This window comes from Pleurodeles waltl, chromosome 4_1, assembly GCF_031143425.1.
Source record: "Pleurodeles waltl isolate 20211129_DDA chromosome 4_1, aPleWal1.hap1.20221129, whole genome shotgun sequence".
Taxonomy (NCBI): domain Eukaryota; kingdom Metazoa; phylum Chordata; class Amphibia; order Caudata; family Salamandridae; genus Pleurodeles; species Pleurodeles waltl.
Genome location: NC_090442.1, coordinates 423012543 through 423028246, shown reverse-complemented (window position 1 = coordinate 423028246; position 15704 = coordinate 423012543). Strand labels below are relative to the sequence as shown.

The 15704-nt window shown below is 43.3% G+C and overlaps 1 protein-coding gene across 1 annotated transcript in view; it reads right to left on the bottom strand.

Moving 5' to 3' along the window:
• Positions 1-15704, bottom strand: part of MCM10 (minichromosome maintenance 10 replication initiation factor) — a 93929-nt gene that overhangs the window by 22174 nt on the left and 56051 nt on the right. Inside the window, exon 15 of the mRNA XM_069228674.1 lies at positions 11107-11248. Coding sequence (XP_069084775.1) covers positions 11107-11248 — 142 coding nt within the window. The remainder of the gene's footprint in view (positions 1-11106; positions 11249-15704) is intronic.

The window sequence follows — 15704 nt, the reverse complement described above, 5'->3', positions numbered from 1 at the left end:
TGCAGGGGTGCTAAAGGTATTGCCTATTGGTCACGCTGCTGTGTAACATGTCTAAAAAAACATTAACAAAACCAATAGAGCAGCTGTGCACCGTGAGCGACAGGGAGAAAAGAAGACGGCCTGCAGACACACGTGTATGGAGTGCTAGGTAGCTAATAAAGTAAAATAAAATGCGAGGGGAGAGTAATTCAACAAAAAAACAAAAAAAGGTACCGTTAGAAACATCCCGTTGCCGCGAGTGGAAGGAGACTGGTACCGGTAGCAGCACTTGGGCTCATAAGCAGTCTTCATGGCACGACAACGGAGGCGAGGAGGAAGCGTTGACCAGCAAAGAGCCACGCTGGAACCAGCTACTGGCAAGTACAGCAATGTGGAAACATGTGGGAGCCAGTCAATGGTAAGTAATGTGTCGTAGGAGCCAGCCAATGGTAAGTGATGGGTGGGTTTTAGGCCTCTTTTAAGATTTTTTTTTTTATACAAAAGATTTTGCAAGCGTTGTGCAGGCGAAACCTAAAAAGGGGCAGTTTCCTACAGTCGACTTTGCATCAAATTATGGGCACTTTCAAATATTTACTTCCTCTGAAACCTGCAGGGCAACCTAGCCTACCCCTACTTCAGTACCTACACTACCTCTGCCTCCTCCACCACCCCTATCTCTAATGGACATGCCTCCCATTGTTGTCAAACAGCCACTGGTCCCGCCAACTTCTAAAGACATTGGGAATGAAGACTCATCGTATTCTGTATAGTCGGAATGTGATAAAGAAGGTGAATACCCACAGGAGGATGACAAAGGTGATGTGGAATGGGATGACTACGTTTTAACCAAGGAAGGCCAGATTTGCCTCCGGACGATGTAGCCATGATATATTGGAAAAACTGGCTAAAAAAGTTCAATCTCCCAATGGCTTTAGTGGAGCAGCAAAACTTACAGTTCTGGGGGTGATTTAACAGCTGGAGAAAAAGTACAGGGCTCCGGATTCAGCTCTTGTCTGAAATGCATCTGAAGCCACACTCTGTTATATCAGTGCCCAATGCAGATCGAAGAACCCAATCACACCATTGTCAGATCTTCCAGACAAAGATGGATGGTAAATTGGTTATATAGGGTGGAGAGTTTTTTCATTGGCTGCACTTGAAAGCGGCCAAATGCTTATGAAATATTGGGCTGATATAAATCGCCAAAAGTGGTATGACATTTTGCCACTATTAGACCTCATTCCAGAGAATAAAATGGAAGATGCAAGGGTGATGTCAAGGAGAGAGCTGTAACTTTTGCAGCAATGAATGATGTTGTAATGGGCATTTCCAATGCAAGCTTCAATCAGCTGGCCAGAGCAGTGGTGTTTCTTGGTATGCATTTCACCAGTCTCACCCGGTTTGGAAAGATGTGAATTACGCCCCACAGATCATTAAGACAGGTACAGACACTGCAAAATCCCTAGGAGGTCTTCAGTATCTAATTTTTGTGGCTCACGTAGATCCCAGGTTTACAGAAGAGCCTTCAATTAGTATGAGGTTCAAGGCTAAACATATTACCCCCCACCCCAATTCCAGATAGGACTAGGGATACACAACCAATCAGAATGAAAAGCAAGAGAATGGCAGATTATCCGGATGGAAGACAGAACCCCCCTAAAACATGCTCCAATGACAATTAAGAGAGTTTGACTTCCAGCAAATGCCCACACTGCCCCAATCCCAGGAGCTGGGGGGGGGTATGGTCTGGGTGCGAGGAGAATTTCCCTCTATACCACTGCATGGGAGTCCATAATATTGGGCAGTTTGGTGCAGCAGAATGTACGCTCAGGATATATGTTGGAGTTTCTACAGAAACTACTGATCTGCCTGCCAAAGAAAGGACGCCATCTTCACTTGAGGGAGCTACAACAGGAAATTCTCTCCCTCCTCCTAAAGACAGTGATAGGCAGAGTTCCGATTGAGTAGCGATAGGCAGCATCCCGAGATACCAAAAATATTCTTTTCGATAAAGAAGAAAACTGGACAATGGAAGCAGATTCTAAATCTGAGATAATTTGAAGTTACTGAAAAAAAATCTTTTGGCCTGGTTATGCTCCAAATAGTCCTTCTACAGTTCTAGGAAGGAGATTACTTGACACCTCCGGACCTTCAAGATGGTGATTTCCAATTGCACCCCAAAGCACATTAAATATTTCTACTTTTCAGTGGCGGGACAGCACTATCAATTCAAGGCGCTTCTTTTTTTAACTCAATTAGCACCTCAGATATTTATGAAAAGCCTAGCTCCAGTTGCTGCCTTCCTCAGATGACAGGGTCATCAAGTTAACCAGTGCAAAACCTTCTACAACCACCTCCATTAGTCTGTTTCAAACCACAAACTGAAACTTCAAATCCTGGGAGTGATATTAGACTCGCAATTCGGAAAGGCTTTTTCCTCACAGGAGACAGCGAGGAAGTTCCAAGTCATTGCAAAGGACCTCACCATCACATAATCAGTCACGGTCAGGCAGTACAATGAGACCTGTCCAACAAAAGCTTGAAAATCAATGGAAATAAATAGACAGCACATGGAACCACCTTCAAGTTAAAAGACGGATGAATCAGGTGCTGCGACAATGGAGATTCTACGCAAATCTTAATGCAGGTTCCTTTCCAACCTCCATTTTTCAGATGGTGATCACAATGATGCGCCCATGGATTCCTCTGGGGTTCACATGCAGGAGCTGTCAACCAGAGATGTCTGGTCGGAGGCAGAGAAGATGCTCCCTATCAATGTCCTGGAGCATCAGTCCATACGACTGAGCCTTCAACTGTTTCTCCAAAGACTGGCAGGTCGAGCGGTTCTATGTCAATGTTTTACATCACCAAGCAAAGGGAAACAATGTCCAGACCGCTCTCAGAAAAGGCGCAACAGTATGGGGGCTGGGCCATGCTTTTTCGAATTTTGTCACTGGGTTTGTTCGCCACCCAGAGCAGCAAGAAATGCTGGTGCTAGGGCAGAAGATTTTGGCAACAGGGAACAATGAGCAATGCATTCTCTATCAAATGGTCTAGCGTCTCTGCATATGACTTTTCACCATTCATACTGAGCCCCTGCGTTCAGAGGATGGCGGATAACAGCACTGTGGTTCTCATTGCTCCATCTTAGCTACGCAAGCACAGCGAACCCGTTCATCAGTCCGCACATCTGGCGATATCACTGAAAATGCAGTCCAGGCTCCTCTCCAGACACAAAAGAGGTACTTTATCACAACCTCAATTCACTGAGCCTGGCAGCATGGTACCTGAAAACCTAAAGTTCGGTACTCGGGAACGGACAACATAATGTAGAGCCATCCTAACATAGGAGCGGGCACCAGCCACTAATACATAGGATGCCAAGTGGAAGTATTTTTGTTTCTGGTACAAAAGCAAAAGAGTTTCACCCTCTCTATATGAAACTTCACAAAATACTTTCACAACAAGACTGGGTGTTTCTAACCATGCTAATCATTTATGCAGCCAATGCCCTGGAAATGACTGCACGACCACTGCGACGAGTGGTGCATAATGCGTTTGCATCAAACAGTACTTTTATTATAATTGCATATCTGGCCAGGGTGGTTGTTGCGGGTTTTGATTTTCGTTATTACTTTTTCCAAACACCTATCACCAAAAGTAATAATGCTGCATTTAAAAATAAAAACAACAAAAACATGTGCTATCAGAACTAATCCTGACCCTTAAGCTTTCTTTTTTGTTTTAAAACTGAATGTCTTGGAAGGCGGGGTCCCTTATACCACAAAATTACATTCAGTCCTCATTTTCTGATGTCCAAAAAATAAGGAAAACTAAAGTAACTACGTCAACACCATCTTTCATTAATGGCACAGTAAGGACATGATTATAAAATGCTATAGTTTTATGAAACAAACACACTCTGAAAACAGCATACAACAGTAACTGTCCCTTTGGGTTCGTAATTGTGTTTTACAGTTTAAGACAACACACACACTAATGAAAGAGGTGTCAAAATGTACAGCCTTGTCCACTTAAATCCCCTACATGCTGCTCTTTCTGTAGTCAGCGTTCTTTGTTACTTAAAAAAAAACCCATTTAAATTGGAACTTTTCTTCTGTGGAGATGATGCCCTTGTGACGATCCTGCAGAAACCTAACAGGTAGAAGAAAAAAGCAAAACAAATGCCATTCTTTTCAGCGGTGGATCCCCTTGTCCTTTAACAGAAGTACAAGCCAAACACAGATGAGGGTGGGAGGGGCGGAAATGAAACAGGGATGGGGGGTGGAAGGGGTGGAGGAGAAATGGATGGGGGCAGGCGGTGGGAGGTAAAACAAGCATAATGGGCGGGGATATGGGAGACGGACAGCCTGAAACACAAGCATTCATATTTCTCCTTGTGTAATGTAACTGATTCTCATGTAAAGGTCTCCAATACCTTTAGGTTGAGTTTGCACTATATTTAAATGAAAAAATACCCCAAACCAATGCCTAGAGCTTTGGCACTACTCAGTGTGGTCCTCAAGCTAAATCTCCCCCTGTTCTAACATGCACTTATCTACCAAACAGGTCATCTTGTAGGAGAAGAATACGAGGACATGACACAACCGGCATGACCGCCCTAGTGAAACTGCTTTCTCATGCACACAAAGAGATCTTGGGTTAAATATGGCATTTTAACAAAAGAACAATGGTTTCCTGGTTATATTGAATTCGCTGGTGTCAGCGATCACAGATGCTAACCAGAAGTGAGAAATTCCTTGAAAGCGTGAGAATCGACAGTAACTCAACTTTCATTGAAGTACTGAAACCATGTAGTAGTATCTGCTTCGCTTCTACCCTCACTCCTTTCTGAAGGTCACCTCACTCTGTTTGCCTTCATGTCCCAGTGAACACAGCCCCCAGATGGTAGCACCAGAGAAGCAGTAAGGGATGTGACTGTTAGGGAACAGCTTACTGCACCCTTGTTGTTTCATCCTCTGAACTCATCGCCGGCTGAAAGGTGGGGGGTGGAGGGTTGGTTCCCTCAATAGAGATGAATGAACACGTTCACCCAAGGATAAGGATTAACAGAACTGTATAGCACCTCACTAGCACGACTAAAATAAATCTAGGGCAAACATAACAAGTACGGGAACAAAAGTAAAATAAACGTCATTCTTTTCAGCAGTGGAGTCCCTCACTGTTGTGTTGTGGGTTGTGGTGTAGAAGAAAGATGCAGCAGGTAGGATCGATGTGGGGGCGGAGTTTGGGTGGGAGGTTAGGCACTGAGAAGCAACAGGGAAAGGAGACGGCCTAAAGCGCAAGTGCTTATACAGAGTGCTTGGACAAAAGGAGAAAAGTAGCTTCAAACATGGGAGCAGTGGATGGGCACAAGTAGTTGGTACCTGCTCCTGGGGAGGGCCAAACACATGAAGAAAACAAGACCCATGGCGTCACAAACAGGAACAAAGTAAATGAGAACGACTCTGGAGCTAACCAATGTATGTTCTGGGCAGGCAGTAAGCCCACTGAATGTAAATGAATCGTCTTGAAGAGACAGCACATGGGCTATCTAGATGAGACCTACAAAAATACATCAATGCTGGAGACCTTGAGCTACCAGTATGTAACCGATTTCTTTTCAATACCCAAATAAAGCCAGATTGATGTTACTAGATTGTGTGTGGCAATTATTCTAAGAGGTACAATTAGATGCTAATGATATTGCTAATCAACTGTTTTCTCGCTTTCCTGACACAGACAGGCATCATTCTATAAAGAATAACTGTCAGTTAACAAGTGTGTTCCTGTTAATCAAAATTAAACTGCAACTTTTGAGCAGGGTATTGTAATAATCCAAGACACGCCGTGGGTGATTATAAGTAGTTTAATAGAAGTCAAACCGGGAGGGAGACTCTCTACAACTGCCGAGGTCTGCCTTCCGAATCAATCTCACATTCGGCAGCGCGAGCCTGCCTTCCATTTAACATGTAACATTCTGCAGTGCATGGCTGCAGCATAAATAATAACATAACAACAGGACACAACACATCCCCTTTTCTCATAAATAATGTAACAATAGCAAGAAAAGGAAAAACATACTTATTGTACAACAAAGTCTTCAAATTTCTTTGGCAATTTCACACTTACTCTAGAATAATCACTCTTATTGGTCAAAGCTTTTGGGGCCCCTGATTTGGTGTCTACATCAGATAAATTCTCCTGTCTAACACAATCCAGAATCTTTACAATCTTCCCACAATTCCACACATTGCCATCACTCAACAACAAGGAATATTTATACACTTTCATCACCTCCAGGGGCTCTGAAAACTTAGACTCACCCTTAGTGGTTTTTCCGCCCTTCACAACCCGGACCATATCATCAACCGTATAATCACCTCGCACCACTTCTCCTGCTACATTTTTCCTCTCCACCCCTTTAGAAAACAATGCCCTAGGTTTCCTTCCTCTTATAATCTCAAAAGGTGATTTCCCAGTCACACCATGGGGCGTTGTGCGGTAAGACCAAATCTTTTACTGCCTTTCGCCAATTTATTCCATTACTTTTTGCCAATTGCAAACCATCCTTCAAAGTTCTGTTCCACCTCTCCAGCAAACCATTGCTTTCTGGGTTATAAACAGACGCTCTTATGTGCTCAATGTCATATCTTCTCAAAAAGCCAATCATAATGTTTGACACGAACTGCACTCCGTTGTCAGTAACAATCGTTTCGGGATCCCTTTCCTAATCGAACAAATCCACCAAAAATTCCACCACATTTGTGGTGGTGACACTCTCCACAAACCTCACAACCGTCCACCTAGAAAAATAATCCACAACAACCAAGGCGTATTCCCCAACACATAAATGGACCTATGAGGTCAATGGCTATTTTTTTCCAAGGACCATTAGACTTATCAGATACTACAGGAGAGTTCCTTACCACGTTCTGACACTTGTCACTCCATGCACACAAAACACATTCCCTAATGTGATGCTTCACATCTCTATCTAAATCAGGCCAACAATATTCTGAGCTGATCCGTCTTTTTGACGCACTCGTTCCCAGATGACCCTCAAGAGCCAACTTCAATACTCGTTCACGTAAAGCAGTTGGAACCACCAACAGTTCTCCTCTCAAACTTACACCCCCTTCCACACATAATTCCACATTAACCTGTCAGAAGCACTCAGCATCACAAGAAGCACCACCTTTTGTTGGCCAACCATGTTGACTATAATTCATCACTTCCTGTAAAACTACATCCTTCTGGATTTCCTTCACCCACTCTTCGTGAGAAATTCTACCCTCCGTTACATTTCCCACATCAATTTCAACTAAAGCTATGAGCTCATCAGGTTCATCACCTTCTTTCTGATCTGTCTGAATCGGAAGTCTAGACAAACAAACCACCAATACATTCTTCTTTCCTGGAAGATATTACAATTCGTAATGGTACTCCAACATTTCTACCACCCATCGAGCATTCATAGGTGTAGCCCTACCTACACCTTTAGTCGAAAACACCTCAATCAATGGGTGATGGTCTGTCCTGATTACAAAATGCATGCCCCACACATACGTGCGAAAGTGGTTTACACCCCACCAACAAGCCAAAGCTTCCTTTTCAATAGTGGAATAATTTTTCTCTGCTAAACTCAAAGGTCTGGAGGTATAAGTAATGGTTACTTCCTTACCATCTCTAACCTGGAACAACACCACACCCAGTCCCACGAACTGGCATCAGTGTTAATGATGATGCTATCCCTGGTGTCAAAAGGTTTAAGAGCAGGCGCCGATACTATTTGTTTTTTCAACAAACTAAACTCTGATTCACATACATCGCTCCACACAAACCGTTCTTTCAAACACAGCAACTTCCTCATGTGTTTAGTCTTACCTGCAAACATGGGAATACATTTCGAGTAATACTCCGCTAAACTCAAAAAAGATCTAAGTTGATACTTGTTGACGGTAGAAGCATTCTCTATGGCAGCCGCCAAATTTGATTTAGGAGAGATACCCTCTTTATTTATCCAATGACCCAAGTATTCTACTCCTGGTACACTCATCTTACATTTTTCCAACTTGATTGTCAAACCACTCTCCCTCAAAACACTCAGAACCGTTCTCATCATACAATCATGCTCAGCTTGATCCGCTCCAAACACCAAAATGTAATCTTGAAAGTAAGTGACATGAGGGACATCCTTCAACAAGTGATTCATTGCTCTTTGGAACACAGCTGACGCCAAACCAAAAGGCATATGCTTGAACCTGTAAGCCCCCTCAGGTGTGACAAACAACGTCAATGCACGCAACTCTGGATGCAACTCTATCTGGTGATAAGCAGATGACAAATCCAACGTGGAAAATATACTAGCCCCTCTCACAGTTGATAACATTTCTCCAATATTAGGTAAAGGATGTCTGTCAACCCAGATTGCAGCATTCAGATCACGAAGGGCCACACACAAACGTATATTCCCGTTAGCTTTCTTCGCAATCACCACTGGAGCCAACCATTCTGACGCTCCAGTCTCCTCAATCACATCCTGCTCACACAACCTAGATAATTCTTGCCGTAGCTGTTCCCTTACCACCATAGGAATTGGATGTGGTTTATGAGCTTTAGGAACAGCATTTTGTTTCAATTCAATTCTATGCATGAATCCCTTCAGTTTCCCTAAGCCCTTCCTGAATACTTGCGGATATTCTTCCACAAAATTGGTATTTTGTACATTGTATACATTAGAACATGCCCCCAACACTTGATCAGGATGATTTGGATCAAGAATGATACCAAGATCCTTCTGCTGTGGCCATCCCAAAAGACTGGTACCCTCCTCCACAAAATACACCTTAGAAGTTACAGCTGTCCCTTGAAACTCTAGTAAAGCCTCCAGGTGCCCCACTAGCTCAATAGGCTTGTTTCCGTAAGCCACTAAACGCACATCCAGCAGTTTGATTTCATGCCTCAGAAATATTTACATATTTTCTTTTCCGATCAGTATATACCTCGCCCCTGAATCAGCCATCACCAACATATCCACTCCATCAATCCTGATGACAATGAAGATCACCAGCACTTACACTCCCAACATCCACCACTGGCAATATAAATTGTTGACCAGCCCATTCCTCATTGTCACTCACCACCGAATTGATCATCCCTTTACTTTTCTTTACACCCACTTGTCTTCCCTTGCATACCCTAGCAAAATGTCCCTTAGATTTACATCTCCTGCAAACCTGGCCAATTGCAGGACAACACACATCAGTTGCAATGTGTCCCTTCAACCCACACTTAAAACAAATCAAGTCATAACTTTTCACAGACTCTCCTGGTAATTGGCTTTTCCTTAGAAATTTAAGTCGTTCCACAGCTACATTCTTTTTCTTTCCAAAGTTGGCATCCAATTATTCCATCGCAATTTCATATCCATCATTGTCCTGATTATCTTCATCATCAGGATAAGGCAAATGCTTCAAAATGTGCCTTCCTTCCGCTCTCAAGCAATGCTTTAGCATGGCTAACTTTCTAGATGCTGTAAATATATCTACACCCACAGCCAAAACATAGGCCTCAAAGCCTTCTTTCCAGTCTTCCCAGGGCATAATCTGTTCGCCAGGATTGTTTAAAAAGAACCCAGGCGCTGTAAAACCTTCCATCGCACCACCATGAAAGACGGAACAACCTAAATAATATGCAAAATAGAAGCAATGTGGCCAGAAAACTAGAAGCGTAGGTCTAGTATAATGCAACTAGTGCAGAGTGATCCATCAACACGCTTTTTACTTGTACCAACTCCTCGCTTACGCATACTAACATTAGCAGAAATTGCAGGAGCTCCTAATTGTCCAATTAACATTGAGCTATAAAACAAGATAATTGTTCTGGAAATAAAATCACTCAATCCATTAGGTAAATTCACAGAGCTTGTTGTGGCAAGGAAGTGTTACAAAATCAGCGCAATCAAAATAAATCCACTTCCGAAGTAATTTTCTTGCCAAGCTAACTGTGACCAAAAATCGCTAGGCACCATGAAAACACAAAGACGCTCGAAAAGTCTTTTCCGTTGCCCAGCAACGGCCACGAGCTTGGTGACGCTCCGACGCTCGCAAAGTTTTCCACTTTACCCACCAACTATGCACCATGAAAACGGAAAGATACTCACAAAGTCTTTCCCGTTGCCCAGCTGCTGCCACAAGCTTGGTGACGCCTAATCCGTTGTAGCGATGCTCGTGCACAGTGTTGCTAAGCAACCAGCTTAATGTAATGATGGGTCGTATACAAAGTACTTTCTTTCCGCTTTTAATCCTCTTTTCTTTTTCTCCCGCTTGTCACTCAGCCAAACTCCTCCACGTTGCTGGTGTGAATCCAAATACGGCAGCAGGCCCCACGCCAGAATCGCACTGCAACGTCTGAACCACAGGAAAGTCGCTTCGCGTCTGTAGCACACCGCACTGCCGTCTCTCCTCCCGGTCACGAAGCTCGTCGCCAGTATAATAATCCAAGACACGCCGTGGGTGATTATAAGTAGTTTAATAGAAGTCAGATCGGGAGGGAGACTCTCTACAACTGACGAGGTCTGCCTTCCGGATCCATCTCACATTCGGCAGCGCGAGCCTGCCTTCCATTTAACATGTAACATTCTGCAGCGTGGCTGCGTAGCATAAATAATAACATGACAACAGGACACAACCGGTATCCTTTGCTAGAGTAGTTTTCATCATCGTTCCGCAGGAGCACTAAATGTGATAGTCTCTAATTTCATTAAAAACAGACTTGTTTAGAACGTGACGAGGCACAGGCACCTAACGTGCTATCAATCATTGAAGTTAGGGTTAGAGATAAGAATTCTGCATATTTCATTGAGTGCCGCTTTCATAACTGAACTAAACCATTCTATAGTTTTAGATTATGGTAAAACATAGTTATGCTGAACTCATTGAAAAAAAAAATTAAAATGGTTTTGTGCAACATGGGTAGAGGACACATGGATTTCTCTTCTGTGCACCACTACTAACAAACACTGCTTTATTTTTGCTGAAAGCAAGATGCACATCATAATATGTACAACAATAAGCAGAAAGCTTCATTATCTAATTTAATAAGTGAATGGCACAAAGTGCATACCTTCCGGTGATTGCCCACTCTGTTCAACTCTCTGCGCCACCTTCACAATATCACTGGGGCTAGAAAGCTTCCTTTTGATGCTGTTTGGATTTGCCTTGCTTAGAATTTGCCCTTTCTGTCTCAGTTTGCCGATAGCCAGCAACTAAAAGAAAAAGGTACAAAAGGTCAACTTTTGTAGAACATCATTATCAAGACAACAAAATGGCAACAACTCTCAAATAGCTCTTTCTTAGTAAGGGCCATGCTTAATTTTGGTCACCTAAACGTTTCAAATTCCCTTTGCCTCAAATCATCATAACCAAAAGGGCAATAGAGGGAAGGATACTTTGCAGAAAAGAGATTCCTGGAGATGGCAAAACCACCAAACCAATGCACAAACACGCCTGCTTCCATCTGTGTTCTAAGGGTGGCCCTTAGCGTGTCTGGGACTTTCTTCATTAACAACAAATGGACCCCAGAAATGGAGTTTCAGTGTAGGGCCATCCACCTCGATGATATGAAGGGAAATTAATATTGTAGGGGAGAGTTGAATAACAGCATAGATAACCGTGTCAGGAAATCTGGGATACTGAGATAGATAGGTACAAGTGGATAGAAGGGAAGGGGCCACCCCTAATTGTACGCAAACTCATGCTGTATTCCTTATGTTTCTGAGGTAAAGGAACAACTCTGCAGGGTACAAGCGAAAACTGTGTCACAATCCTGCACATTCTGGACATGCAATGGGGTACCTCCACGTTGATGAACACTTACTGGTAATGCTGCGAGTTTCCTTACACTCAGTTCGTCCCCTGATGGCACGGCGTCTGCTCCCTAGTCACCAAACACACCCTGGTCATTACCGGAAAAGATCTGTCAGAACTGTACCAGCACCCGCTAAATAAGAATACAACTCTGTTGCATCAGGGTCGAGAGAAAAGAACTGCTGATTATTTTTTGCTGGGCTCAGTACAAGGACATTCCAGAGGAATTCAGATTGTTCTCCGATGCGCAACTATCAGTGGGAGGGTCCATACCGTTCACCGTGCAGACAAAAGCAAACACCCGCTGGTTGCAAATAACCAAATGGGAAATGCTCAAAATAATGAACTGCATCGAGCTCTGCCTTAATGGGATCAAGGAACAAATAGGAGCCATCCGCCCTATAGTGATGCAACATTGGTATGTTTTGGATATGATGACCGCAATGCAGGGTGGGGTGTGTGCGAAGATCAACGGCATGAACAATGTGACTCTGACTCTTGCCATCCAAGCACTGCACCGATTACAAAAAGACATACGTGAAGAGGAAGTGCCCCTGAGCAGGAGTAGTTCAAAAACTGGTTCTCCTGGCTCCACAGGTGGCTGACCAGTCTGTGCACGTCATTGATGCCCGTTTTCATATGTTACCGTTTTTGTGTGGTTTCCTGCAAGTGGGGGTTTCCTGCTGTAAATATGCAGTCCTCAAAATGGTTAGAATGCAAGTAGCTAGGGAAGTAGTAGTAAGCAAAATTGATGTATGGGCTGGATAGCGTAGACAAAAATTCAACTAGATGGGGGAATGTTAATATTGGGAAAGTTGTTGTTGATGTGCACCATGACACGATCACATATACCAAAGAAATCACATCATTATTAGCATTTGTTATCAGGACCTTATGACTCCATGACAACCGTTCACATTCTTCACCTCAAAAGGAATGTTGTAATTGTTTTATTGTACCCAAAGAAATTTACAAAACACTGCAGAACCCAAGACCTTTGAGACAGTCCTTAGACCCCGGTTCTGTAACTGTTCTCCCAGCCGTAATGCTTAATTAAACAAACCGTTCCTGTTTTGTGAAAACGCCTCTGGAATTTTCAAGGTAAATTCACATTCGAGCAACAATGGCAGGGTGCCATACTGTGTATAAGATAATGTCCTGGAGCGCTGAATAGTATGACAAAAAGGTACAAGGACCTAGCATAATTTAAGCGAAGAGGGATCTATAATCGCTCTAGTAAAAGAAACCCCTACTGACAGCGTCCGAGGGGGTAGCCCTCCAAAAATGTTCCCGGGGCCACATATATTACACAACATACTCAGCTTTTGCAAAGGAGAGTTGCCATTCAGATGAAACTTTGGGTCTCATTTCAAGTGCTGCAAAAGAAACTTGATAAAAGGGGCTATGTTGTGATTAAAGGTTGACTAGGGGTTAGGATGTAACGATTGTTAACATCTATGCTTCCAAAACAGGTGAGGCTCATAGAAGAAATGTCACATGTAATGGCATCATACATGCCACACTCTTATGAAGGGGACTTTTATTGTGTTACTAACCCTGTTCTAGATTTTTCACACTCACCATTGTTGGATTCTCCAGTTACAGGACTAGTAAAAAAGTATGTAGGATCAATGGGGAGTCTACTCCTTTTATTCTGCATTACACAATTTGCATGTCCACCTTGATGCTTTCTTGTGCACAGTGAATGTTCGTATGATGATCACCATTCCTGGCTAGCTAGAACCATATCAGATCATAACGAGATTGTCATAACACTATCTTGGGATCAAACCCAAACTTGCATTTCTAGTTGGAGAATCAAGGTTGACAACGTCAAGGACCTGATTTTTCAACATACAATAGGTGAAGGGATCCAGAACTACTTTGAGGAGAATGAAGGCACAGCCTCTATTGGGAGGCCTTCAAATCAGCAATCAGGTGATGGTGCAAAGCAGAAGCGGTGGGAATCCGTCAGGCACAAGTGGAGGAAGTAAAAGCAAAGGAAACAACAATCAGAAATGAACAGACCCGGGAACCCTAATACGCAACAACTACTCCAAGAAGAGAAGGGGAAACTAGCAGAATTGATAGAAGGACTCCGCTGTTTTGACTAAAAGGATTCATGGTGAAAGCCCAAGAGGACAGGACAAATCAGGGCCATTTCTAGCCTAGCTGGCAAGCCAGACTAAGAGGGGATCGCAAATACTGGAGCTATGGAACAAGCGCTGCATCAGTTTACAAACAATCTGAAATCAATGAGGTAATTAGACAGTATTACACCACCCTATATTCTTGGAGGGCTCAAGTTGAGACCATGGACAATTTTAGAACAACTATCTTACCCTGTCCTTTACAGTGACCAGATGGTCCCACGCCTGATAAAAGTCTATAAAGCGGCAAAGGAATGGAGGGACATGTCTAGTCTTCGTATATGAAGGAAGAATTGTTAATTCTCCTACTCAAACCAGGACGTGCCCCCACACAATATATATCGGCTTGCAGGCCTTTGTTGATGTTAAATAGGGATTTGTACCATGGATTCTGTAGGAAAGTGCCCCTTTTGACATGGTCACCCTAAATTTTTGCCACTGGTACCAAGGTTTTTTTGTCTGAAGGTGCACTAGGTTCCTGCTAAACAGGTCCCCAATGCTCTTTCCCTAACACAAGGTAAACTGATCTCATGGTGTACAACTGGCACACCCTTTAGCACCCCTGTAAGACCCTAGTAAATGGTACCCCAGGTACCAAGGGCCTAGGTACTCTAGGTACTAAAGAGAGTCCTTAAGGGCTGCAGCATGTACTATGCCACCCTAGGGACATCCCAACAAATTGCATGCAGACTGCCATTGCAGGCTTTGTGACATGGTGCAAACAATGAGTGAAAACATGGCCATTGGATACAATATCTGTAAAGTCACCCCTACTACAGGTCTTAGAGTCCTAAGGCGGGGTGCATTATATTATATGTAAAGACACATCAGCATGAGCAGATATACCCCCAGTGATGTCTAGTTTGATTATTAGACATTACAAGTGAACAGGGAAGCCATCTTAGGGTTTGTACTGGGCACTGGTCATTACGGGTTACCCAATGGCTTCAATTAAAACTATGGTGTTTGGTATCAAACATCTCATCTTAATAAATCCCTACGGATGCCAGTATTGGATTTATTATGACATGCACACAGAAGGCACCTTAGAGGTGCCACCTGAAAACAGTCAGTCCATAAAAAGATAAATGAAGTGTTGAAACTTTTCAAACACTCATTCCCAGTCACAGATCTGGGTTTAATCCAACCCAGGTCCTCCTGGACCGGTCCCAAGATGCTTGTTTCCGGGCCAGTGAGAACCTGACTGTTCCCATGGGGAGCAGGGTCAAGACCGATTTGCATATGGCAGAGTCCAAGCTTGGGTGATGTGACGAGCAAAATAACAATGGATTAAACCCAGATCTGTGACTGGGTGTTAGTGTTTGAAAAGTTTCAAAACTTCGTCAATCATTTTATTTTGTGGTGTTGCTGTGTGCGCCGTAAGAAGCTAGGGTATGCCCAGACGTGGGTTCCTTGAGCACTGTGCCACTGGATTCAAGCTAGCCTGGCTGATAAAGAGTGATACCCCTAAACCAGTCCCAGGATGCTCATTTTCAATCCAGGAAGGACATAGCTTAGCAATTAAGGCTGGGGAGCAGGTTCAAGACTGAGTTGCGTATGGCTGGGTCCATACTGGAGTGGAGTAGCAAGCAAAATAACAATAGATTAAACCCAGATCTGACACTAGGAGTGAGTGTTTTAAAAGTTTTAAAACTCCATTCATCATTTTATTTTGTGGTGTTGCTCCAAGTGGATAGCTCAGACA